Source organism: Silurus meridionalis, chromosome 19 (assembly GCF_014805685.1).
Source record: "Silurus meridionalis isolate SWU-2019-XX chromosome 19, ASM1480568v1, whole genome shotgun sequence".
Lineage (NCBI taxonomy): Eukaryota > Metazoa > Chordata > Actinopteri > Siluriformes > Siluridae > Silurus > Silurus meridionalis.
In genome coordinates this window covers 8,926,753-8,953,140 of record NC_060902.1, presented here as the reverse complement: position 1 = coordinate 8,953,140, position 26,388 = coordinate 8,926,753, and the positions used below count along the sequence as shown (strand labels likewise).

General features: G+C 39.3%; 1 protein-coding gene across 2 annotated transcripts; it reads right to left on the bottom strand.

Moving 5' to 3' along the window:
• Positions 1–25,439, bottom strand: LOC124402247 (constitutive coactivator of PPAR-gamma-like protein 1 homolog). 2 transcript variants are annotated; one of them, XM_046875121.1, is made up of 17 exons: positions 24,453–25,439; positions 21,969–22,215; positions 21,180–21,262; positions 19,927–20,055; positions 19,766–19,850; positions 18,366–18,463; positions 15,628–15,815; positions 10,757–10,841; positions 10,418–10,639; positions 10,064–10,235; positions 7,455–7,704; positions 6,990–7,104; positions 5,517–5,726; positions 4,738–4,927; positions 3,123–3,261; positions 2,337–2,433; positions 1–1,930 (listed from the first exon to the last, which is right to left on the bottom strand). In XM_046875121.1, exons 1-17 carry the CDS (start codon positions 24,924–24,926, stop codon positions 1,643–1,645), a joined length of 3,072 nt encoding a protein of 1,023 aa, XP_046731077.1. In that variant the 5' UTR covers positions 24,927–25,439; the 3' UTR covers positions 1–1,642. The 2 variants fall into 2 exon arrangements, with proteins under 2 accessions (XP_046731077.1, XP_046731076.1); XM_046875120.1 differs by having other exon boundaries at positions 15,628–15,821; positions 24,453–25,437.
• Between the last annotated feature and the right edge of the window lie 949 nt (positions 25,440–26,388).

Genomic DNA, 26,388 nt, shown 5'->3' with positions numbered 1-26,388 from the left:
TATACTAAAAGAATAGACTTTTATTAAGCATTGTAAGTTGCATTCAATTTCCTTCAAATACATCACACCACAAGCCATCAACAATCACTCAAACCCAACAGTAGATCATTCTTTGACACCCCATGAGTAAGGAAGAAACTCCAATCAACTTACATTAAGGTAGCCTATTTAGTCTTGCGGGCAGGGGATACACCATATTTCTGATCACTAATGTGCAATGGAAGGCATCAGGAGGATTAGGTGGAAAACTTGAAGTAATGATTCTTATTCAGTACAATAAGCTTTGAAAACACTAAACAAAACACCAAAATGATATAAAGATTACTTGCTTAGGCTAAACCCTCAAATGGGAAGATCATATAATTTTACTGCTTTGTTTCCCAGCTAAGAAAAAGGAAGGGAAAGGGAAGGGCTGATCGTTTGAAGACTGACGCTCCCTCCCCAATATGGTTGGCTAGCTCGAATGCAGAAAACAGCAACAGAGTACAATAACGGATACAGAGATGGGTGAGTATACCAGGGTTAACAATATTTAAAGTGGCTAGATAACATCTGATATTTTGGAGTAAATGCAACAGAGGTCAATAATCACAAAAAATTTAAGGTTAGAGCAAATCAGTTACTGACTAACAGTTAACACCTTTTTAGGACTATTACTGATTATTAGCCTTTTTAAGATTTTGCAAATGGGCACAGTACTGGTAGGGATGGAAGAAAAAGGACAACATGCATAATAGCTACACACCATTTTTAAAGTTGTGAACCATGCAAAAAGTTGCTGAAACCATCATACTAATGTTCTACAATTGATTCAAAAAACCACACTAATATCAATCATTGATGCATGGCCATTCCTGACAAAAAAAAAAACCAAAAAAAAAAAAAAAAAAACAGTGGCATTTGTCATTGGATCTTTTTCTTTTTTTTTTAATTCTGATGTTTTAATGCTTCTTACGATGCTAGTAGCATGACGCCGAGGCGATCAGAACTAAGCTGCAGTAGTTTTGTACTAGTTACTTAATTTCCAAACGGTTCTGCACATTTTAGCTCAAGTAAAACTACAGCGATGACCCAGGTGAGAAATGTGTTCTTGCTTTTCTCTTTGTTTCTGGGTTTTTTTTTTTTTTTTACTTCTTAAAAGAAAAAAGCATTTACTCTGACAACACAAAATCAGTTACAATGGCAAATATATATGGTGCCAACTATTGGTAAAATGTCTCAACCTATGAGTATAATAAAACAAACAAAAAAAAAAAAACAACAAAAAAAAACAAACAACAAAAAATAATGCCAAAATGATTTTTGGCTTCAGAAATTCGAGAGATTGCAAAATAAAATGTCTGCATAAGCAGTTTGAGACAGGTAATTAGTGAGGAGGGAGTAGACAACTCCTTATATACTGGTAGTATTGTCTAAAAACTGGTATACTTCATATGTCTATGCATTTATTGAGAAATATCGTCATTAACCTGTACTTGCTTGCTGACATCAAAGAGGGATTAAAAAAATTCATACAGTGTGTCCTCATCATTAATTACTTTTTCGGAGAGGAAAAAATGTACACCAACTGTAGGCTTTCCATCTTTCCAGATTTTCCTTAACCCTGAACCTTCCATTCTTCACCCTCTCTATAAAAATAGATTTACTCTTCTGTTTTTAAGACAGCAGCACTCAGAGCGTCGTCTCTGTGGCATTCACCGTCTGTATTTAGTGCATTTAAATGAGGATTCATATTGCACATTTTGGAGTCGTTGCTAAAGGCACTTTCTGGTTGTGTGGGAGCTACTTTGTTCCCATTAAGCTCCACCTCTTTGCCCTCCACCCCGTTCTCGGCCACAGCAGACTCTTCAGATGATGTTTTACTCTCTGCTTTGGGTTTCTTCCTTTCTTTCCCTATGTCATTGGTGAAGTTAGAGTATGCAGGTTTACTCTGTTGGAGAAAAAGAAAAAAAAACACTTCATTCATTTCAATAATTAACAGTATCGCTGAATATGTTTACAGCAAATAACTCACAATATGCAATGTCAAATAACTATATAAACACAAATATGAAACACAGAAACAGTAATTGTAATTTAGTTTAAGGTGTGAAAATACACCACTAACATTATAAAATATGACATGCAAACTGCACACTGACTGTCTAAATGCAACAGCTATTTATGGTTAATTAAAAGTAAAATGATTTATTAATGCTTTCAAGCAATTCAACAATCTACAGCTATTTTATTCTTAACATTTTGAAATTATACATTAACGAGTTATTGTATAACCAAAGTCACTGTATAGGAGTAAGAAACACACAAACAGGAAGAACTTGATTAGTGAAACTAACCTGATGTAGTACCTGACTTTTAAAACCCCTGCCATGAAATCTGGTTCCTCGTCCAAAGGTCCTTATTAAAGGGGTTGAAATGACACCTCTTGGTCGTCTATACGAAAGGCAAATAAAATAAAATAAAATTCAAATACACAAAAATATTTTGGACATATTCACGTGTCATTGTAAAACAGAAAAGCAGGGATCTTGCAGGGATGAAGTCCAGCATTTCCCTCTTGTAACACATATACTAGAGCTCCAGAATGATTCAGATTTCATCATTATTACAATGTGACATTCCATGATGATCAAACTGTAATAGGATGTGAGAACAGGGGGAAAATAAAACCACAGAAACCGCTTTAACTGCAAACAGCAGCAGTATCTTTACACACAGGAGATATGATTAGTGAAGGACTGCAGAGTAAAAACACGACAGCCAAAAGCACACATTTTGTTTGTCAGACCAAAAACAGTGAGAAAACCAGTTACACATTTGTAGCCGAGAGAAACTCAAGAAATCCAAATGCCATGTTTTGTATACAGTTTGCCCAACTAGTGTTTATATTATTGCTAGGAAAACATTTACATCAGCATATACACTGATATATAGGAAATATATTTATGTATTTATCCACAGCTCAACACAGACTAAATCCAATCATTAACATGTGAGCTGAATGATGTGTCTCTGAGCAGAGGAATCAAAAACTGACATCTGGATATTAGCAATGAACACATTTATAAATTTGTTTAAAACAAACACGGCATCATTCTAAGTTAATCTTCACTGAGACTTACCCTCTACTTGGTCCTCCAACCGACACCACTTGAATAGGGAAAGAGCCCCGGCCCCTGCCACGCCGAGAGCCTGCCCACTGCCCCACCACTGTGCCAGCAATCTCAAGTTTGCCCCCGTGTGATGGGATCGATTGGAGTCCTGCTCACAAATACATAAGCTAGTCATAAATAGCACAAAAACAAAAAGTTTAGATATCTCTCGAATACATGTTTTCCTTTACACTGGTTCTGAGTTGTATTCTTGAACATTTAAATGCAAACACATTTTTGCAAATTTATTATATTGCTACAAACCACCAGTTATTTTCTGAACAAATGTCACAATTGCAGGAAATGTGAATTTGAGTCAGGACAGGCCAGCCATCAGAAAATAGTAGGGATGCACCGAAATGAAAATTCTTGGCCGAAACCGAAAACCAAAACACCGAAAGAAATGATGCCAATTATTATTACTATTGCATTTATGTCTATGACTGTGACTAAAATCAAGGCATTTCAATTGCATAAATTAATATTAAAGTTTCAAAGAATAAATCAATTACAAATTATGAAAATATTTATTTATAGCACATTGCAACAATGCACAGGATAAAATAAATTAAAATTCAAACTTAAATGCACTCATGTATGTCCTGAAAGGTTGTAAAATTAAATATGTTCTTTCAAAAAAACAGTGCATTCAGAACAAGTGCAACTGTTTAAAAGATACAACAATATCACTGGGAAACTTCCTGCCTTTTCAAAAACGTTCACCACAGACGGAGTGCGCATGCTCAAAAGGGTTTTGCTTTTCTGTGCCGTGTTTCTCTAATATTCAGCATAGCGATCGGGATGTTTGGATTTCAGGTGATAAATTAAACCCGACGTGGAGAAAGTCTTTGCAGACGCACCTCCTCTTGAAATTTCGGCATTACGTTTTGCAAAACGCTATCCGTGGGTCTTTCTCAGATATACTGAAATACGTCCACACCGCAGACATGTTGCTTCAGACAAGCACGTGCAGGTCGTGGTTTCTGTTTGCGTCATCACAACAAACTGTTTCGGCCGTGTTTTTTCGGTGATCAAAGTCTTTCGGCCGAAAACCTGAAAATGCACTTTTGGCCCATTGTTGGCCGAAAATTTTCGGTGGCTGAATATTCGGTGCATCCCTATAAAATAGTGAACATAATTGCACCAAAACACGTGCAACAGGGTTTCCGAAGCATTCTGTCCCTCACATCCAGTCTATACAACAGTTTTTTTTCCCCCTCAAGCAAATAGGCTCCTCAACACACAGAACTGGAACTGAAACTCGCACACACACACACACTGACCGTGTGTTACTGAGCTGCTACAAATCTGAACTCAAACATACACTTAATGCTCTTTTCAGTTCACACACATCATGTCTTCGCCAGCACCCATTTTCTATTATTTTATTATAACTACATTATAACTGTACTGTAAAACACATTATTCAGTAGGTTTCCTGGCGGCTAAATTTTGTGTTTTGTATGTAGCTTTGTGTGTGTTATGTAGCATCAGGGTTCGGAAAAACGCTGTCTCATTTCACCGTGTACTGACTCAGCTATATATGGTTGAAATGACAAAAGCTTCTTGACATGACTGTGCTCACCTGGCATTGCCCTACCTCGCCCTGGTGGAGGAGGCAGGGGAGGTGGTGGGTAAAAGTTGCTGTTGGGGGGGTAGAATGGCATGACGTGTGGTGGTGGAGGTGGGAAGAGGAGGGGGTGAGGAGGCCGAGAGAAGTTCAGACCCTCCATAATACTCTGGCGCATCTTCTCCAGTTTGGCAACCAGCTCAGTCTACATACAAAAATGGGGGAAATTATTGGAGAAGCAGATACGACTGATCAGATTTCCCTCTAAAGCAGAAAGATTTTTTGTATACTGGCATATATACACTGGCAGGTATAACTTAAGTTAATTTACGATCTCATAATAATGCTTGTCTACTTTTTTGTCTTTCATTGTGCTTTCAGTGACTCCTGTTACCCTGGAGTGTGTGTGTGTGTGTGTGTGTGTGTGTGTGTGTGTGTTATAGCTGGCAGAGCTTGAAAGACATGCACGCACATACACACCAATACACATGCAGAGAAGCATACATATCAGCTTGATGGAAAGCAAGTCATGAGTCTATGACAGCCTTTTTCTGTTGAGTTGTTCTGCTTTGTTGAGTTCCTGAAAGTGCACTGAAGTGCCTGGACTAAATAAACTAAGAAGAAAAGAAAAGAAAAGAAAAAAAAAAAAAAAAAAAAAAAAAAAGAATATCTCTGCCTGCCTCCCACCTGTTTTTTCTTAACTCCCTCACACACTGGGTTTAAACAGTCTCTTGTTAAAAAATGTTGTTCATTACTTGACCACAAAATGTATGCAAATTGTTGGTTATTAGTACCTGACCGTCACAGAGGTCAAGAAGTGAGACCTTCTCTCGCGTGGCCCCAATCAGCTTGCTCTGCAGCAGCTTGCCATCAAAGTACATCCATGGGCAGCAGTGCTCCCAGGGTATTGGCTGACCGCACGTGTCATTCGCCAGCAGTGCCATATCTACACCACACATGAACAGTGCAGCCAGCTGTACACCTCGTGCATCCAAGTTCTCAATCTGAAGACAAGAATTAGATTGTTAGCATGGAGGACAAAAAAAAGAAGCACAAAAAAGTGAGGGTCCCAATCAAACAGCAGCGAAGCACAAACTGCGAGGAAATGAACGTAGACCCAAGCACAAGGGGAAAGGCACACAGTCAGCATTAGCAGCCTACACAACCAGCCAAGCAGCACAAAGCAAATGCAGAGACAAATTTTACACACACATGGGCTGGGCAATACATACAAATAATAATAACAAGGATTTGGTGTTTGAATAATAATACAATTATTTTTGTAATAATAAAAAATAAACAACAATAATAATTTTAAAAAACCCCATACACTGCCTTAACCTTAGTGCAAGTTAGTTAGTTTTAGTGTTGCCACGGTAACCTAATTCTTACTAATCACTTTGGTTTCCTACTTTCACCCCAATCTCCAAATGTTTCAAAATCTACACCTAAACAGAAAACCTCATTTGCTTTTTAAGTCTAAAGCTGGCCTGAAAACCAGATTCCCCAGGAATGCAGTCAGATCACATCATCTGCTGCTCAATCAGGTTGCCAGGATTGTGTGATTTTTGTGAATACCTGGCTGAGAACGGAGACCATTACTATGTAAAAGCACATGAATGAATAATTTTCAGTTCTAATAAATTATTTCAATCAGTCAAAATAATAGAATTTTGATACGCTAAACAAGGGATCATCACCTATCAAGCATTAGCTAATAGCTATTTTATCATATTGCCCAGCCCTTTAACACACACTCCAGATGAAACACACGCACAGTGTGGATGGCTCTGGTAATAAGCAAATGTTCATGTGCACTCATGAACAAATTTAGCAATTGAGTGAACACAACCAAAAGCAGCAGGACACACAGGCACAAATTTCCCTTTAGAAAATGTTATACATATACATACATACATATATATATATATATATATATATATATATATATATATATATATATATATATATATATATATATATATACACACACACACATATATATATATATATATATGTGTATACACATACACACACACAAGCTGCAGCCTTTTATTCCCTACAAAGCCAGCTAATAATATTAAAGCATGCTTTAAACGTTATCCACATTGGTTTGGATTATGTGGCGCATCCTGGGAAAGCTAACTGCTTTTCTGTGCCAAATGGGCAATTTCCTTTTAACCCAAACTAACCAGAGCCATTAAACTGCACTCTGGTCAACGTGTTTTCCCAGGACATTCCACATACAACAGTCGCCACACAATCACCTTCAGTTCCTGCAGCTGGTCAGGTTCATAAAGTTTAGGAGAAAGTGCTTGCGCTAGGAAAGCGTCAAGTTCGTTACGACGCAAAATTCTTACTCCTGGCCATTGTAACATAAACCTGAAGCAAAACACAAAGGAGTTGAAATACAACAAATACAAGTACAGGAACCAATTAGTTCTCCTAAAGCTATAGGGCCGGTTTTCTAGATGCAGATCAAGTCAAAATGTATGTTATATAATTTGGAATAAAGCGGACATATCCAAATGACTAAACCAAATATATAATCATTAATAAGACACTTTCATTTTTTGAGTGAAGTATTCATTTAATCTTCATCTAGAAAACCAGCCTGTGAAATCTGCAAGTCTTGTATAATCACGTGGGTGAACAGAGAGTATCCTCAAGATCAAGTTTAGCTGGGATATAGGCCTGCAATTGCGTGTATGTGTACGCGCAAGTTCTCTCACCGCAGTACGCAGCAGAGCACCATGAGATGAGTGGGCACATTGGCAGGGTTCAGCATGGCTGGAGTATCAGACCTCATGCAGGCCAGGAAAGCTCTTATGCGCCGGTTCTTGTCCTCCATGGCTTTGCCCAGCCACAGCTTCTTCAGGTTGGGGCAGGTCCACTCCCGGAAGGAAAGAGCCTCCACCAGCTCAGGGGTGTGTGGTGATTTACCCTTGTAGGCTGCCCACTCTTTTATAATAACAGGCTGATCTGTGATTAGATGGAACAGGCAACTAGAGAGGGTTGGATTTCTGTGGCTGCTGGCGTATATTTACTGTGATCGTTTCTGCCTTGTGCAAGGTCACTTTTATAAAAATGCCTACAATCATGTTACACCTACAGAAGCAGAAAAGCACTGATGAGTACATACAATAAGAGATTTATTTATAACGGTTGTGCAAAACATCCCTGCACACTGATTTCTAGCAATAAAAAAAACTAAATCTTTTCAAATACCTTCGACACAATTACATTTCAATACAGCAGCACCTACAACCCTCAAACACAAGCACCTTGACTTGAACAAATTCATAAAATTAGTGAAATTGGCAACACAACTAAATTCAAAATTCTGTATGTATAACATTATTATAAAAAACATTTTAAATAAGAGCATTTTATACGTATATATTACATATTTTACAAACAGGAGTGTTTATGAAAAGAATTGTAATGAGAAGCATGTGATTTTGTGAAGTTTGTTTAATGTAAGCATATTGAACTCCTAAACTCCCCCTGATGCTTTTTGCCAACAACAAGCAATGGATTTGTGTATCTTTGTTTACGTTGTTAAAGTAGTCTACAGTACTGCCTTCTGAATTACCAGAAACACTCAAATGAAATGTTTATGGTTTCATTGTGGAATGTCTGAGCTTAGAGAACAGAGCTAACAATAGTTATTAGTTTGTTTTATAGCCAATGACAGAGGAAAAACAGTATATGATGAGGTCTGAGCTGTTTAACAGTAACACTATAAATAAGTACATATGTATTTTTTTCCAATCCCCAGAAACAAAATACATTTTAAATTACACCATATGTAATTTGTAGGGTAAAAACTCAATATTTAAAATTTTACTTAACATTATCACTTTTAAAACATTTTTACCTACGGTGAGGGTCAGCAACGCCTTCTCTGCTGACCTAAACACCATCAGAAGCACTGACCTACATTTACAACATTCTACATTTCGGACATACTTAAAAATACATTTTCAGGAAAAGCTAGACATCATGAGAAGGTCGGCCAACCCCGAAGATAGCTAGCTTGTCTCTGCCCGGGAAATGGTTTGTTCACCACTTCCAGACCAGTGAATACGAGCGGTACCACTGGATTACAGCCTCTGAGGTGCGGCGCAAATTATGAGTCTGCATCTCTGGTGAGTGGGTTGGATTTTATTTACATTTTTATGTTTATTTCATGTTATTAGACAAATATTGTTTCTGAACTGCTCCAGGTTGATGTAGGTACACAGTTGTGGTTGTAGTGTAGAGGTTTGGAGTCTTAACTGGGTTTCTTGCTTTAGTAAAATGGTATTCACCCTCTATATGTGAAATGCCACTAACAACAACTCATTTTTGTATTGTATTAATGGTTTCTTTAATTGCAACGTGATAGTGGTGGTATTAAGAGGTGGATTAAGTTGGGTAAATCCCCACTGAAGGCCCAGGTACCAAATGCACGGGCCGGCACTGCACAGAACATGCAAATTACTGTGTAAATATTAGTACCTGTAATCACATATACACTAGATAAATTGGTGCATCTGCTATTTACTGCAATCTAATGATCCGGACAAATGATCCGGACAGCAGTATACAGACCAATCATGCAGATACAAGCCAAGAGATTCAGTTAAAACTATAAATCGCTGTGGCTTTGATTGTGGATGGTTGTTGGTGCAAAATGGGCTGGTGTGAGTATTTCAGAAACTGATCATCTCCTGAGGTTCATACACACAACATTCTGTAGGGTTTACACATAATGGTGTAAAAACAATAAACATTATGTCTGTAGAAAGTTTACAGTCTGAAACCCGCCGTTGCTGAGACAGATCAGAAGAAACTTGTCTAAACTGACAATGCCAATTACTCTTATATTAACAACTGCAGTGCTACAACAGCTGAAGACCACATCAGGTTCCACTCCTGTCAGTCACAGGCTCACCCAAACTGTGAGTTTAGACCTGTCTGGTAATTCAAAGTGTTTCAGCCTTTGCAGACCTTGTGAACACAGCATGTCTTACTGTGTAAACTCTAGAGACTGCTGTAAAAAACATCGCAGGAGATCAGCAGTTTCCAAAAAAACTCATGTCAGCTCATGTGGTACCAACAAGCAAGCTATGATCAAAGTAAATCTTTTCTGTATTATGATGTTTAATGTGAAGAAAAAAAAAGTATTTTATATATATATATATGCAAACTACACCAACATCAATCTATAATATACCAGCACATGTCTAAACCTGATCCAGACAACATGTGGGCTACATTAGAATATTTCTGACAACTGTAATTAAAGGGTAATTAAATATAATGTTTGTGGTGTATTTTTGTCGATGCTACTTACATTCAGGGAGGCGATTTCTTCTCATTGCAAGCCTCTCTACTTTCTTTTTAGCCTCTGCCAGGCTAAAGAGCACACCATAAACATACTGGCGGATCGGCCGGTACAGCTGCACGGCGGATGGCAGCTCCTTATTAGCTTCATCTTCAACTGCAACTGACAATTTAATCTCTCCCTGCAGGTAGAGATGAAAAACCAAGCTGGCACTCAGTTATGAGAACATGGCAAGAATGTAGTCTACAGCTACATGAGGATTCATCAGTTTTTAATCCCCATCGCTTGAACATGTCTCCACATAGCTAAAAGGATTCTCTATATACTGAAAGCTCATGCGTGATGTTACAATCTGTAGCACACCTTAGTGAGGATGTGGTAGATGTAAGGGTGCATGAGGCCCTTCTTGTGTCTGTGTTCTGCTACTCGCAGCACCTCAGGTGCCACCAAAGGCAAAGGAGGTGTGGTGATGTCCATGTGGTTTCTAGTTGGCATTGAGAGCAGTGAAGGGATCTGGGAATTGACTCCGTGGTGACCTCCGATCTCTATGCCTTGACCCAAAGGGGAGGTCACAGAGGGGTCAGGCTAAACATAGATAATGAGCATACCATTATGCGAGAATGAAATAGCACATTATTATTATTAAAATCACATTATAAGCATCTGGTGAATATTGTCATTTGCTTTAGGGAAATCACCCACTTTATTTTGGTCCTCCAGGGCTCCTTCTGGCTCACTGTTCACCTGATCACTTTGTTTGTCCCATCCTTTATGGTCACTTACATGACTGAAAAAAAAAAGAGCCGAGTTATTTTAAACACACACACACACACACACACACACACACACACACACACACACACACACACACACACACACACACACACACACACACACAGTATCTCATAAGTGAGTACACCCCTCACATTTCAGCAACCATTTTAGTATATCTTCTAAAGGGACAATACTATAGAAATGAAACTTTTGAGATATTTTAGTAGCCAACATGCAGCTTCTTTAGCAATATAGATTTACTGTCCTCTGAAAATAACTCAACATAAATCCATTCATTTCTAAATAACTGGCAACAAACTTGAGTACACCCTAAGTGAACCTGTCAAAACTGTGTCCAAAGTGTCAATATTTTATGTGAGCACTATTGTTATGTAGCACTGCCTTAATCCTCCTGGGCATGAAATTCACCAGAGCTGCACAGGTTACTGCTTGGATCCTCTTCCACTCCTCTATAATGGCATTATGGAGCTGCTGGATGTTAAGAAACATCTTCAACAACAGCTTCTCCACCTTCCAATTAAGGATGCCCCACAGGTGTTAAGGTTCAGGTCTCGAGACATACTTGGCCACTCAATCATCTTCACCTTCAACTTTTTGAGTAAGGCAGTTGTCATCTTGCCAGTGTGTTTAGGGTTGTTTTCATGTTGAATAACCGCTGTTCAGCCCAGTTTCTGAAGGGAGGAATCCATGTTTTCCTCAATAAAATGCAGATCCCCAGTACCTACAGCACTCATGCAGCCCCAGACCATGATGCTACCACCACCATGCTTGACTGTATGCAAGACAATTTTCTTGGGACTCTTCACCAGGGTGTCACCACACATGCTGGACACCATCTGAGCCAAACAAGCTCATCTTAGTCTCATCAAAACACAGTAATTCATGCTCTTGAACAGGTTGTCTTTAGCAAACTGTGAGCCAGCTTCAGACTAGGCTTTCTTCTGGGACGACAACCATGTAAACAGACTTGTTGCAGTGTGCCGTGTCTGTTCTGAGCACTGACAAGTGGACCTTCCACTTCTGCAACCTCTAAAGCAATGCTGGCAGCACTCATGTGTCTGTGTTTTTGAGCCAGCTTCTGCACCTCACGCACAGCACAAACACTCAACTTCATCGCCCCTGGCGAGGTCTGTTCCGCATGGAACCTGTTTTGGAAAACCTCTGTATGACCCTGGTCACTGTACTGTAACTCAGTTTCAGGGTGTTACCGATCATCTTACAGCCTGGGCATCTTTGTGAAGAGCAACAATTCTTATTCTCAAATCCTCAGAGCGTATTCACCATGAGGTGGCATGTTGAACATCCAGTGGTCAGTATGAGGGAATTGTACTCAAAGCAACAAATTTTAACTGCTCTAAAAAAGATACACAAATTTGTAGGGTCCTGTCAAGTAGACAAAAACATGAACATGATGAATAGGACATGTGGCTTTGCACATTGAAGCAACATACAGCTGTTATCACGTAGAGTGTACTCACTTTTGTTGCCAGCTTTTGTGACAATAATGGCTGTATGTTGAGTTATTTTCAGAGGACAATAAATCTGTACTGTTATACAAGCTGCACATTTCTATAGTATTTTCCCTTGAGAAGATATGCTAAAATGAGATATATTATATATATATATATATATATATATATATATATATATATATATATATACACACACACACACACACACACACACACACACACTGTTATTGAAAGTCATTGCTCTGTTCATTTAGAGTATTTGATGATTAAGTGCAGACCCTTTTATTCACCGAGAGAATTCTCAGCCATTGTTGTGACTGCGGTGTACATTCCGCCGGATGCTAATACTAAGCTAGCTATGGAGGAACTTCACGCAGCTATCAGCAAACAGCAGTCTGCACATCCTGAAGGAGCTATTGTTGTTGCTGGAGATTTCAACCACTCCAACCTGAAATCTGTTTTACCAAAATTTCACCGCAATGTCTCCTGCTCTACCAGAGGGGACAAAACACTGGACCAGGTATACACAAACATACCTGGGGCATACACAGCCATTCCCCTTCCCCACTTGGGTCAGTCTGATCACCTGTCTTTGTTCATGCTACCCAAATACACACCACTGATCAAATGTGTGAAAACAGCTATGAGGACAGTAAAGGTATGGCCAGAGGGGGCCATTTCTTCTCTACAGCAACAGTTTCAGCATACTGACTGGAACATGTTTGCCTCACAGGCCACACTGGACTCTCACACAGACATGGACATTTACACATCATCTGTTTTGGACCATATTAACACGTGCATTGACAATGTCACTACAGTCAAACACGTTAAATCTGGCAGTGCAGAAGACTACAACAGAGCTAGGGTCCACCTGAAAAGAAGCATCAGGGAAGCAAAACTCGCATTCAAACTCCACATAGAAGAGCACTTCCACAACTCTGACCCCAGACACATGTGGAAAGGCATCCAGTCCATCACCGACTACAAACCTACAGCTCAACCAACCAGCAGTTCTCCACGGACTCTTCTACTGCTTATAGCCCACTTTCACTCTCAACAACGAATGTCTATTCAGTGTTTACACTGAACCAGGACGTGTTCTCAGAGCATGCGCTGGACAACTGGCACAGGTTTTTACTGACATTTTCAACCTGTCACTGGCCCAAGCCACAGTTCCTACATGCCTAAAGACCACTACCATCATACCCGACCACTACCATCATACTTGTGCCTAAGCAACTGAATGCCTGAATGACTTTCACCCATTTGCACTCACCCCCATTGCTATGAAGTGCTTTGAGAAACTGGTACTGAATCACGTCACTGCGGGCCTAACACCTACACTGGACCCACACCAGTTTGCCTATCGCCCGAACAGGTCAACAGAGGATGCAGTTTCCACAGCTCTTCATTCAGCTCTCACCCACCTGGATAAAAGCAACACATACATCAGAATGCTGTTCATTGACTTTAGCTCTGCGTTCAATACAGTCCTCCCCACTGTACTGATCACTAAGCTCAGTGAACTGGGTATCTGCACCTCCACTTGCAGATGAATTCTGGACTTTCTCACCAACAGACCTCAATCTGTCAGGTTGGGAAACCAGGTACCCTCAACCCTCATTCTGAACACTGGCATACCGCAGGGCTGTGTTCTGAGCCCACTGCTCTACTCCCTGTTCACCCACGATTGTGCTCCTTTGTATAACTCCAACATCTTCATCAAGTATGCAGATGACACCACCGTGGTCGGCCAGATCGACAACAACGATGAATCGGCCTACAGGGAAGAGATCCGTAATCTGGCAGCATGGTGTGCCACCAACAACCTGACCCTCAATGCCACAAAGACCAAAGAGCTCATTGTGGACTTTCAGAAATCCAACAGCAGAAGACATCTACCAGTCAACATCAATGGAACTGATGGAACTGCGAGTCTCCAGCTTTAAGTTCCTGGGAGTTGACATCTCTGGGGGTCTGTCCTGGCAGCAGAACACATCAGCTCTGGTAAAAAATAAAAAAAAAAAGCACAACAGCGCATGTACTTCTTGAGAAGTCTCAAGAAATCTCATCTGTCCCCGGGAATTTTAACGAGTTTCTACCGTTGCATCATTGAGAGCATCCTGACCAACTCCATCACCGTATGGTACGGAGGCTCCACTGTGTGTGAACATAAAGCACTGCAAAGGGTGGTCAAAACCTCCCAACGCATCACTGCCACCCAACTACCTGCCATTGAACACCTTCACCACAGCAGATGTCTGCGCAGAGCTCACAACATTATCAAGGACTCTTCACATCCCAGTCATAAACTGTTTAACCTCCTTCCATCAAGAAGGAGATACAGGAACTTACGCACCATCACACTACTGAACTCTACACTACACCGCTAAAATCACTGCAAAACAGACACAAACAAAAGACTGTATATAACCTCTGTACAATACATGTACATACTACATAGTATATCTTTTTCACTCCTCAGTACATCTGCACTATTTTATTTATATGTATCTTTATATCATTACTGTACATTCTGCCCAACATTTCACAATCATTTGTGTATATAACGTATGTGTATTCATATTTTTTTTTTTTATATATAGTAGACTGTTTATTCAGATTGCTAACTCCTTAAATGCTATCATCTTGTGATCTTGTAACCTTTCACTTCTGCACATTCTGCACACTTCTGCACAACCATTTCTGAACCTTTACATTTATTCACTGTACACCTGTATGTCCACACATCCCTGCACTGTAGTAGCCTTTATATTTATTCACTGTATATACTTTCATATATACCATTTGCTGTAAATATGCTAGATATTTATCTGCACTTTTGCACAACTGCTAAATTTTGCACTTCTGGTAGATGCCAAACTGCATTTTGTTGCTGTGTACCTGTACAATGCAATGACAATAAAGGTCGGTCGGTCGGTCTGTGCTCTCTGATTTGCTGTGTTGAACCACATTGGCCCAATCAAAGGATTTCCAAGAAACTAATATTGCAGAATAACACAGCTAGGATGAGCTGAGAGCCTTTTCTTTCTGCAAAAATCCCTCCAAATCTGTACAGTAAAAATCTACCTTTTTGCTCTTACAACCTAAAGCACATTCTATCTATTTAAAGCGGCATGATGTAAAGGTAACTCAATTTCCTAATGATCTTTATTAGATGGCATCCTAATTAATTTCTATCTCTAGAGCAAAAGCAGAAAAATAAACCTGAATGATATTTGAAGAAAGCTATTTTGCAGTAAGAGTGGTAGTGGCAGGTTTCTCGTATGTTTTACTACTCACTTGGCAGTGGGGCCCGTGTTCTCCTCGTTCTCAGATGATGAAGTGGAAGAGGCATTGAAGAAGGCTGGCTCGGCATGGTTTGGAGAAGCCCTCTCATACAGCGGCGTGTGCTGCTTACCTCCATGTGGAATGTTGCTGAAGCTATTCTGATCAGAGGGCCCTTTAGCCACCAGTCCAGAGGAGTTGTGCTGGATCTGAGATTAAAAAGAAGAAATAAAAAAAATCATAGCAAGAAGCGAAACTTAATAACTGGACATCTTGACAAACTACAATTCAAAGCTAATTTGAATTTTTGTGTCGCTGTTGAGCGTGAAAAGCTGAAGTTGAAATAGTTACTTTTGGTATAAATGATTTTGTTTATCTTCAGATCTGCTAACTAGTTCCAAATGTATACATAACACACTTAGCCAATTCTTTCACTCAATTGTTTCAAACTTGAGACCACTGATCTACTTTTTCATTGTGGATTTTCATTGAAATTACATTCCTTAATTAATCTGCAGTTCAGGAACATTCGGTGTGAAGCGAGAATAATCTGGTTCATCACAGGGCACCATGCACACTTTTAAACATTTAATCAGAACTAGGGGTATTTTAATGTATTCTGCCTACAATGATGTACTTAGGAGATAAGATGAAACAGGAGAATTCAGAGAATCTGACTAGGGATGTCAATTTCGACAAATTCTCATGATCGATCGTCGTTTAAATTAACGATCAATTAATCGATTAATCGTTAACCTTCATACTGCAAGATGCGTCTACAGTAGTTATCGCATGAATTGTTGTGCAATGACACTAAAAACGCAAGCGTCCTCCCACAAAGGAAAGGGTTTTTACTGTAAATAAAAGGCTAGTAGAATTATAAAATGAATCGATTGATCATTTAATATAATTATTTAATTCAAATACAATGACTAATATAACGCAGTCTCAGATGCACTCTGGCATATGAGCTGAGCGAAGCGGAGTGGTAATATTTCCTTAAGGCGCAGGCGCCTTTCTGAAGATTCCACTCCGCTCGCTCAACCCAGTTCATAATCTAAGCGTTTTAAGTGCATTTTATTTTGTGTGTGCTTTTCACATGCTTTATAATCCATGTGTATTTTGTAAAGATCTACGCACATTTCATCTCGTGTGAGTGTGCGTTTGTGTTTTAATGAGCCTATTTTGAATATTCTATTGAACAACAACGGCAGCTATTTTCACGGAAATAAAGTGAATGAAAATCAAATACACTTTTTCAGTTTTTGCATTTTAGGAATGTTTGCTAAGGATAGATTAATATATTTAATACATTTTAATTAATACAATTAATACAATTAAGAAGAATTTAAAAAATTAGTTTGGAAACATAATTGCTATTTATCAGCATGCATAATTTTAGACAATTATTAAAGAATTTTGGTACAAACAGTAAACAATTAGGCCTACTAGAAAAACTTTATGTCGGAGCTGGAACTGGTTTACGGCGGCGTCAATGAGAATATTAACGGAGCGCTTGCTCGGGCGGTTAGCGACTGAGTGGAGCGCACTTCCATAGAGCGGAAATCGTAGCGAGCGTGCGTCCATGTCAGCAAGTTTGTGTTACGGTGACGCTTATAGGCAACATGTCATTTGCAATCATTTTGCACAGTTGTTCAGTTATTTCTTCTGCCTTCTGAGTTCCTACCTTTTTCCCGGCTAAAATGGAGGTTATTGTTGGCTGTGTCGAATCAAATCCTGTCCCGGAAACCGCTGGATGCACTTTTTTCAAATGATATATCATGGTGCTTGTTGATGTATTATATTTTAAAACACAGGCACAATGTTTGCAATTAACATTATCACCATTTGAAATAAAATGATCCCAAAATAAACTCTTGCGTGCTCGCTTCATTTTCCTTCACAACTGCTGTACTTTACATGTTTTGGCATAAGCCGCGTGCGTCGTCCTCTTTTGGCGGTTGGCAAACCAGCTAGCTGCCTACGTCTCAAACTATGCACGTTAATGGTGATCATGCTTAATTGACTGTCAATAAGGTTTATCGATTAAAATATTTATCGACAATTAATCGATCGTCGATTAATCGTTGACATCCCTAAATCTGACGTGCTTTAACTAAAATAAAGATATAATTTTGCTGTGGCTTTATTTGGGAAACATTGTAGAGTTGCATTATCTAATGGGCAACAAAGCGTAACAGTTTCATATGATGGATAAGCTGTTAAAAAAGAATCCATAAGCCATACTATCAAATATGATTTAAGCAACAGTTTTATAACATCTATTTGTCTGTGCAGGCTTTGTGCAAAGGGTTCCTAAGGAATAGTTCCCTAACCTCCTCTCCATGCAAAAATGACTCAGTAGGGAAGGTCTCAACTGCATATGGCCTACTGTTTTTGTCATTCTAACTATTTACTGTGCTCTCAGCAGTCTCATCTAGGAATGCAAGCCTGGCTAGTGACCTGTTCCTAAAGCCACCAACATTAACTCAACAACCAGACCTTGGTCATTGCACAAAATGGCAAAGCATCCAGTTGCAAAATCATAAAAAATGATTATAGCTTTGTTATGGGTGGATTTTTGTTCGACACTGGCCTTTTGAAGAATTAGTCTATAAAAAAATATACAAAAAAATCAAATAAAAATTAGTCCAAGAATGTATTTGTGACCAGTGGGTGTATTCTCTCTTGTGTACATTAACTCATCACTTATGAGCAGATGTCTGTAGGTGGGGCATGAGTGTAGCACTTACCACAGGCTGCAGCGGGAGGGAGGGCTGCGGAATGTTGGGCATTGGTGTATGTGCGTAAGGTGGCACAGTTTCAGAGACTCCAAGCCGCTTTGGTCTGGCTGCAGGAGCACACAAGAAAAATATAGCCTACTATTCAAATGCAAGATTATTCTCACTGTCAAAATCAATTAAAATACAAACCCTTATCCAGTAAATGAAGTTTACCTCACCCCCATCTATACAACCTGCCAACCTTTTTACCCCCTTTCTCCGTCATTAAACACTGCACCTTTCTTTCCTTCTCATTGGCCTTAAAATGTGGCTTCTTTAAATTGTACAAAATGATGAGTTGGGAAATAAGGATGAATGAATATTGATTGTAGAGTTAAAGCAAATCTGCAACATTTGTAACCTTATGCTTTCTATGTACCTGCTTTTTATGAGCAACTATCACGTTCAACAATACAATCATTTACTTCTATAGTAAAAAGTCTAAAGGCAGTTTGAGGAGAGTCAATAGAGATATTTCTAAATCATGTTTTAAAATCTCAAGAGTTGGTCTACATTTTTTGGGTTATGTGTCAGCTACCAATGTAACATATCAGTGTTTACTTCACACTGATATGTTAAAGAAATGTAGACCAACTCTTGAGATTTTAAAACATGATTTAGAAATATCTCTATTAACTCTCCCCAAACTGCCTTTAGACTTTTAAGGTGAGTTTGTATGACGTTGACTATAAAAGTAAATTATTGTATTGTTGAACGTAATAGTTGCTCATAAAAAGCAGGTACATATAAAGCATGAGGTTACAAATGCTACAGATTTGTAAATATATTTTTTTAGAATGTTTTGAACTGTTCTACAGCCCACATATTCATTCCATGGTCCCAAATGTATTTTTATAACTTTGGGACCATGGAATGAATGTGTGTCGTGCAGAACCGTTCAAAACATTCAAAAAACATATTTACAAATATTAATATATTAGTACATATTAAAAAGTACAAAAACAGCTCAAATAAAATTTAATCAGTGCTAAAAACTTTGTAAACCAAGATCAAATGAATATCATTTAGTAACTTTGTCCTTTAATGAAAAAGCTATTAAAATTGTTTGAATGAATTGCCATTGTTTGCACACAAGCAATTTTGATTCAAGAAGCCATTCTGAACAAGTCTATTTGTATGCATGGGGCATAGCAGCCATTCCAAAGTGCATACAAGGTCTGGGGGCTAGTGGGAAAATTTCAAGCATTACTGAGAGGTCTGAGGCTGGGAGACTGCTTAGAAAGACAGAGACTATCTGTCCAACCTGGACTTGAGCAAACCACAAAAAAAAATGCCTCTGCAGGAAAAAGACTTAGACAGGCATTGTGCAGAAAGAAATGGCTGGAAAATTATAGCAAACAAAAGCTTACCGTTATAGGACTTGGGGGTTTTACTGGCAGCTGAGTAATACTCCACTGCCTTTTTGAAGCGTATAAGTTTGTCGTCAGTCCTGGACTGGAAACCACAAACGAATTAGGTTGTATCAAAACGTAAGGCTAAAAGAAAAGATACATTAAAAAAATGAGTGTACCTGGGAGTGCTTAAATATGTCTTTAGCGATGGCTTCCAGGTCAGTGACATCATGCAAGTTGCGCACGTACTCTGCCACAGCCCTTATAACGACATCACAGGGAGGAAGTACCAGCTGATGGGCACGAACCTAAGGCAAAAACCAACTAGCTGTCAGATCTATAGACCCTCATCTTGACATGTCTTGAATTATTCATAACTAGTACTAATGCTCACTGAACTAGTAAAAGCATCAGCCAGGAGAGCCAATATTCAAGAAGTCATTCAAGAAGTTTACTGTGTGTGTGTGTGTGTGTGTGTGTATGTGTGTGTGTATATATATATATATATATATATATATATATATATATATATATATATATATATATACACACACACACACACATACACACACACACATATAGATACATACACAAAAGTGCCCGATAGGGGTTTTATCTCATTTACCACCCATTGATTAGTGGGATATTTTGCATATTTATTTATCCATCAAAGAACATTAAAAGTTTTTTTTTTAACATAGAATTGCTTCAAAAATGTGTCGATAAAATAAATCCATAAATAATGCAACTCGTTTCAATTAAAAGTCATATAATGTGCATGATTTGAATATAAAGAATATACCTGGAATAAGCTTTAGTCATAATGGGGAAAACATGAATCTATCAAAACAAAGTTTCAGAAATGCATTAGGATTTATTTATTTGGTTTTTTTTTTTTTTTTTACTCTAAACGAAACAACCATCTGTTTAGAAGAGACTTTTCAACAAAAGTCAGGTGTTAGGTAAGAACAGCAGCAGTCAGTGAAGCAACTAAAATGCAATAACAATATTTTGGACTATTTTATATTGATTCATACTATGTAATATCAGATAAGTGTATTTAAGTCCCAGGTTATAGCTATACTAAAAGTAAGAAAGTTCAGGGGGTGGCACTTAAAAACACTGTTTTAGGACTAAAAGACCCATTGGTGTTTATGACTCTAAAGTGATTTCACACGGTCCTCCATAAGTAACATCCCAGACCTTATTTCAATCTGGTTGCCAAGGAACCAGAGTACCAAGGCTAAGTGCAGAGAGAATCTAACACGAGTGCAAGTCTTATTTTCAAACTCTCCAACACTTACAGAGACTCGCTTGGTTTTATCGGTGTATGCCGGGTTCAGCATGCAAAAAGCAACGGTAATTCAAGAAGAAAACAAAAACAAGACTATGAACAGACATACCCTTGTTTTTGAGCAGATGATTACTGTACCTTCAGGGATGCTAAAGGGTGCTCTGGGCCAAGTAAACTCCAATGAAATGCAGCAAGATCCTCATCAGGCAAAATGTGATTCCCTGGAAACAAGGAACACATCACCACTTTTTCAGCATGGGGTAGATCTCCAACAATACGTTTAGGATCGCGAGCAACAAATCACTCATCAATTATAGCTTTTATGATCATGCAGTGACCGTTGTTGTCAATATCCAATGTCAGGAGTTCTGGCTACATACACTGACAACAAGTGTTTTTCATAATTTTGTTTTCCATACTTGTGCATCAAACAGTAAAGGAAAACAAACAGCATGTTTATGTGCCATAAAATTTGTCCAGGAGATCTTCTAAGCCAAGATCGGTATCATTGCTGCAACACAAGTAATTTGCATTACAGTCGACCCCCGATAATTTGCGGTTCAGAACTCGCGGCTCAGAAAAATTGCGGGTTTCATTTGGAATCTAATTAACAGTAAGTTGCGGATTATCGTAAAAATGTGTGAGAATCTGCAGTGGGACCGAATGTTTAGGAACGTTAGGAATAACATTTTAAACTAGATTTTCACCGAGAAATTTTTAAAACGCATTATTGAATTAAAGTGACAATGTCTAGATGAACTCACTAAGGTACCATAGGGGCTACGTCCAAAATTAGCATATTTTTTAAACTCTGAGTTCCGTCCTGTTTGACTAGTGTGAACACAGGGTAACATGAGTAAATTGTTAGCTTCAGAACTCACTACTGATCAAAATCACTAAAACCTCATTTCATAAACTTGAGCTTACCCAAGAGTGAAGCAAAAATGACAAAGCGATTTGGATTGAGGTCCAGCTGCTTGGCAACGTCATGCATCAGGTATTGGCTGGTGGTGAGGCTCTTGCCGTTGCGGCTGAGTTTTAGAGCGTGGGCACTGAAGTAGTAGGGGATGTTGCACAGAGCATAATCAGAATCATAGGCTACCAACCCATGGAACCCGTTCTCTCTAAATAAAGCGATTACTTCCTGGTGATGATCCTCAATGCTCTGCACAACCTGGGAAAAGAAACAAAGACTATTAGAAATATTTGAAACTACGATGCGTAAAGTACCAAGGATACTTTCGCAATCCCTAAATCATTATAAGAATTGCAGTTAGAAATTCTAAGCAAATATGCTTTGAGTCTTTATATTGCATTAAAATCATGAATCAACCACTATTAACATGTAAACAAAGTTCTTTGTTACAACACTAAGCACTTTATTTCTAAGATTACTAAGATTTATTTCATAATTTATCTACAGGTTTAACCTAAAATCTATTCAGTGATCTATCGGTTTACTGTTTTCTACAATACCCATAATGGTGCTCGACTACTCATTGAGAGAAATGTCAGTGGGATTCAGACCTTGCTTCATTACAAAACTAAGCAAAGAGATGCACCAGGGCTTTAGTCTGTTCAGCTCTCTCGCCTCTTCCTCTGTTCCCTCTGCTCAAACAAAGCAGCTTCCAAGCTTCAGCTCTCAAGCTAATACTGCCGCCATCACCCTCATGCTCGTAATCTCGTAGGTTGCTAACAAGACACACCAAATCTAAGCTATATCTTGGAGCATATATTGTGTTCTGGATCTTTGTATCCAGATTTAGCATAATCATGACAATGATTATTGCGAGGGGTAAACGAAAATATTGTTTCGAGAAGAAACACCGAAACCAGTACAGAACACGATACAGCTGTGAGCTGGGGGGAAAAAAAAAATTATATATATATTAAATAAATAAGCAGATGAGCAAATTAACATGCAAATCTAAACTTATTTGTGCTGATGTTTTGAAGCTCTTCACTACTCTAAGTCGTGCCTCTTCACAGTCCATCCTCCTCTAATCTCCCTTAAACCTGAAAAGGTGGTCTGTTTTAAGCTACTGGTTCTGAAATGTTCAATCTTTTATTATTAGAAATCTATTTTTCAATTTTAAAAATCAGGAGCAATAAAAAATCATCACACAAACCCAAAACACTTCATATATTTAAGGATGGAGAATTAATTCTGATCACAACTAAATAACAGTCCCACATGGTTTAAACGCGCCGTGAAAGAGAGAACAGGACTTGTTTCTTTTGTTAAAACAGCTGATTGATTAAACGCAAAACATCAGTAGGGGTTTTTGGGATTCTGTATCTCCTGAACCATTTCAGGGAAGCGCTCAGGAGCAGGGCCTGTTTGCAATGTGGCTCCGCCTCCCGGGTTAAATGATGGACATTTGTTTGGCCTATCAGAGTCCAGGGTTTCCGACAGTCATGACGTTAAGCGCCAGAGTGCAGCCAATCCGAAGACAAAGGAGGCGGGGCAAACTAAATAGTCTTATACTAAGGCGATATGCTCAGAATGGAGTCTCTCCATTTAGACAAACTAATCGTTTAAAAGTACACGACATTAATGACACATCGATAATAACACGGCTTTTTACTTCAAAATAAACATTTTGCCGTACAGAAACAAAACCGACCAATTCTGTAAAGTAATTTTGGAAATTTTCCTAATTTCCTTTTTTTGGAAAAAAGGAAAAAAGGAAAGGTTAATAAATAATAAAGCGTGTTTTTAAAGTAAACTGTAGTATAATCTGATATTTAATAAGCACGAAAAAAGAGATCTATAATTATCTATGTAGATTGAGCAGGCTGTGTATTTGAAGCAGGCCCGGATTGCTAGCATGATCTGAGGTGAATTAGCCGCTTGTGGTGTTCAGATAACTGACTGGACTTTTGACAGTTGCATTGATTGAAATGGGGTGAACGTGGATTTCAATGAAAATATTTTAACATATTAATATCATAATATACTTTTAAAACGTATAACATTGAGTCTGAACACATCATGAAAGAAATCCTAGCATAAATCAACAGCCTCTAACCAATTGTTTTTATACGAGCAATGAACGAGTCGCTTTTAGTTTGGATAGAAAAATGATTATAAAAGTCAGACGGATTTTATTCCCACATGCTCGAATCGATTTGTCTTGGAAAAGAAAATGTCCTACACAAACTGTCAAGTTATTTACTGCAAGACAAATGTTGTGAAAGTCTGTTAACAAGTGGCAGTCAATCGCTTGATCCGGTCCACAGCTACAGCCGGTCGGTTTGATAAAAAGGTTTTATGAAGCAGGATGAACAGATATAATGCGATGGATTTTCATTAACTATTAGAAATCGGGCTAAACAGCTGTCTAATGGAAAACTGGACACAAAAGCAAGGAAAGTGGGGCAGCTGCCGCTCTCGGTAGATTAACTCACTTCAATCCGGAACCGGAGGAGCGCCAGGCGGATGCAGTGCGCCATACAGACGGGCGGCAGGAACCAGACTTTGGGCGGCGGGGTGCCCTTGTTCTGGACGTGGCTGACGATCTGCTGCGCCGTCTGCCGTTCGTTCACCTGCCGCTTGACCCACTCGTGAAGGCGACCCTTTTCCAGCGCGCCGTTGAAGCACACCTGCAGCTGGATGTTGCCGCTGAAGCAGGCTTTGGCCAGAGCCGCCAGGTAGCCGAGCATGTGGTTCCACTGGCCGCCGCCGACCCAGTCGGTGTAGAAGCCGCCGTAGAGCCGGTGCACGCAGTTCTCCGCGTCCACCAACAAGCGCAGCGGGCCCTGCGGCGGCCTCTGCCTGCCGCCTCCCACCAGACTCCCCCGCGCCAGCTTCTGCAGCTCCACCGGCACCACGGAGCTCGGGCAGTTCTTCTCGATGTACTCCTGAAAACCCTGCACGCCCATCACTGCTCTCTGATGAAGGGAAATTACAAAGTTTGGGGAAGAAAAAAGCGGAGTTCCAAGCAGCCTCTCACCTATGGTGGGAAAAAAACAACCTAAAAGAAATATTGCCAAGGATGGAACTAATGAGTCCGAAATGAATCAAATCGTGTTTGTAAGAAATGCATTTGATGTTATTTTTGGTGAGTTGTGGGGGATTTTGGTTCATGGCCGCTGGCCGCCATGTGCAGTCCTATGGAGCCATGTCTGTGTGCTTCTGGAGCGCACTGAGCCGAGCGGAGAGACGGGGCGCGGTGACGCAACACATGTGGGCGGGGTCTGATTTTACACGTCACGAAGGACCGATCTCAAACGGCGCCCTAGTGTTTATACCAGCGCACTTTATGTGTTATAAAATAATAGTTTCGTCCACACCCAATAGAGTGCACTATGCATCACATTTGGAAACGCAGACTGAAAACGCGGTAATAAAACTCTCTCTGACTCCGGTACATGTGGCGCTTCAGGACATCAGTTAGCCTGGGGTAATAGTTCCCTCACAAATGATATGCTTTTCACAAAAGAACATCTGATCTTGATATGAATGATTAGTACCTGGGCTAAGAAACGATCTTTTTTACAAGTGTATGTAATACAGCTGCTATTATTGCCACATTATTTAAAATTAAATATGCAAAAAGTGTAAATATGCAATGTCTGTGTTTATCGATATGAGTACATGTGTAGATTTCTAAAGACCTGTAAAATGTTTTTTTTTCTCAGTATAATCAAATAAAGAAATCTTTCACGAGATGTTATAATTAAGAAATTATTATTGTCAGTAAGCCTACAGATGGCGCCAAAGCTTTGTTTGGAAATCACACTTGACCTGGTCGTGACGCATGCGAGTCTATTAGTTTCACAATGAGACATGTGGTCGGTGTTGACCACTGAACAATACCATGAACCTTCTGCTCGTATCACATAAGCCACACAATGATGTACACTGAAGATATATACTGAGATCAGGGGAAAAATAAACGAGTAAAAAAGAATGCTGTAAAGGGGCTTTTACTTGTCACATGTACCTTAAAGCACAATGAAATTCTTTTTTTCCATAGACCAGCAATGTTAGGAAGCTGGGGGACAGAGCACAGGGTCAGCCATGATAGAGTGTAACTGGATCACAGAGGGTTAAGGGCCTTGCTCAGGGGCCCAAGAGTGGCAGCTTGGTGATACCAGGGCTTAAATCCCAACTATCCAGTCAGTAAGCCAAAACCATAACAACGGAACTACCACTTCTCAGCTACTACGGCCCACATCCCTGAGCTACTAACTCCTCCCAACAGAGCTTTAGTCTGATGGTATCCTAAGTCTATCCTTAATGTTGATGTATTCATTGATAAAACTTTTGTATATCGCTGTGGATAATGATGTCTGCTAAATGCGGTAAATGTAAAAGTCTGTACAGGGTAATAGTGGTTCC

What these genes read in the sequence shown, in the direction of transcription:
- LOC124402247 (XM_046875120.1), bottom strand. Translation starts at nt 24,926, where the DNA reads ATGGGCGTGCAGGGTTTTCAGGAGTACATCGAGAAGAACTGCCCGAGC. An exon ending in ACATATTTAAGCACTCCCAG is followed by an intron (nt 19,851 to 19,926) that starts GTACACTCATTT and finishes TGTGGTTTCCAG; the next exon opens with TCCAGGACTGACGACAAACT. An exon ending in AAGAAATCGCCTCCCTGAAT is followed by an intron (nt 7,705 to 10,063) that starts GTAAGTAGCATC and finishes ATCTAATCACAG; the next exon opens with ATCAGCCTGTTATTATAAAA.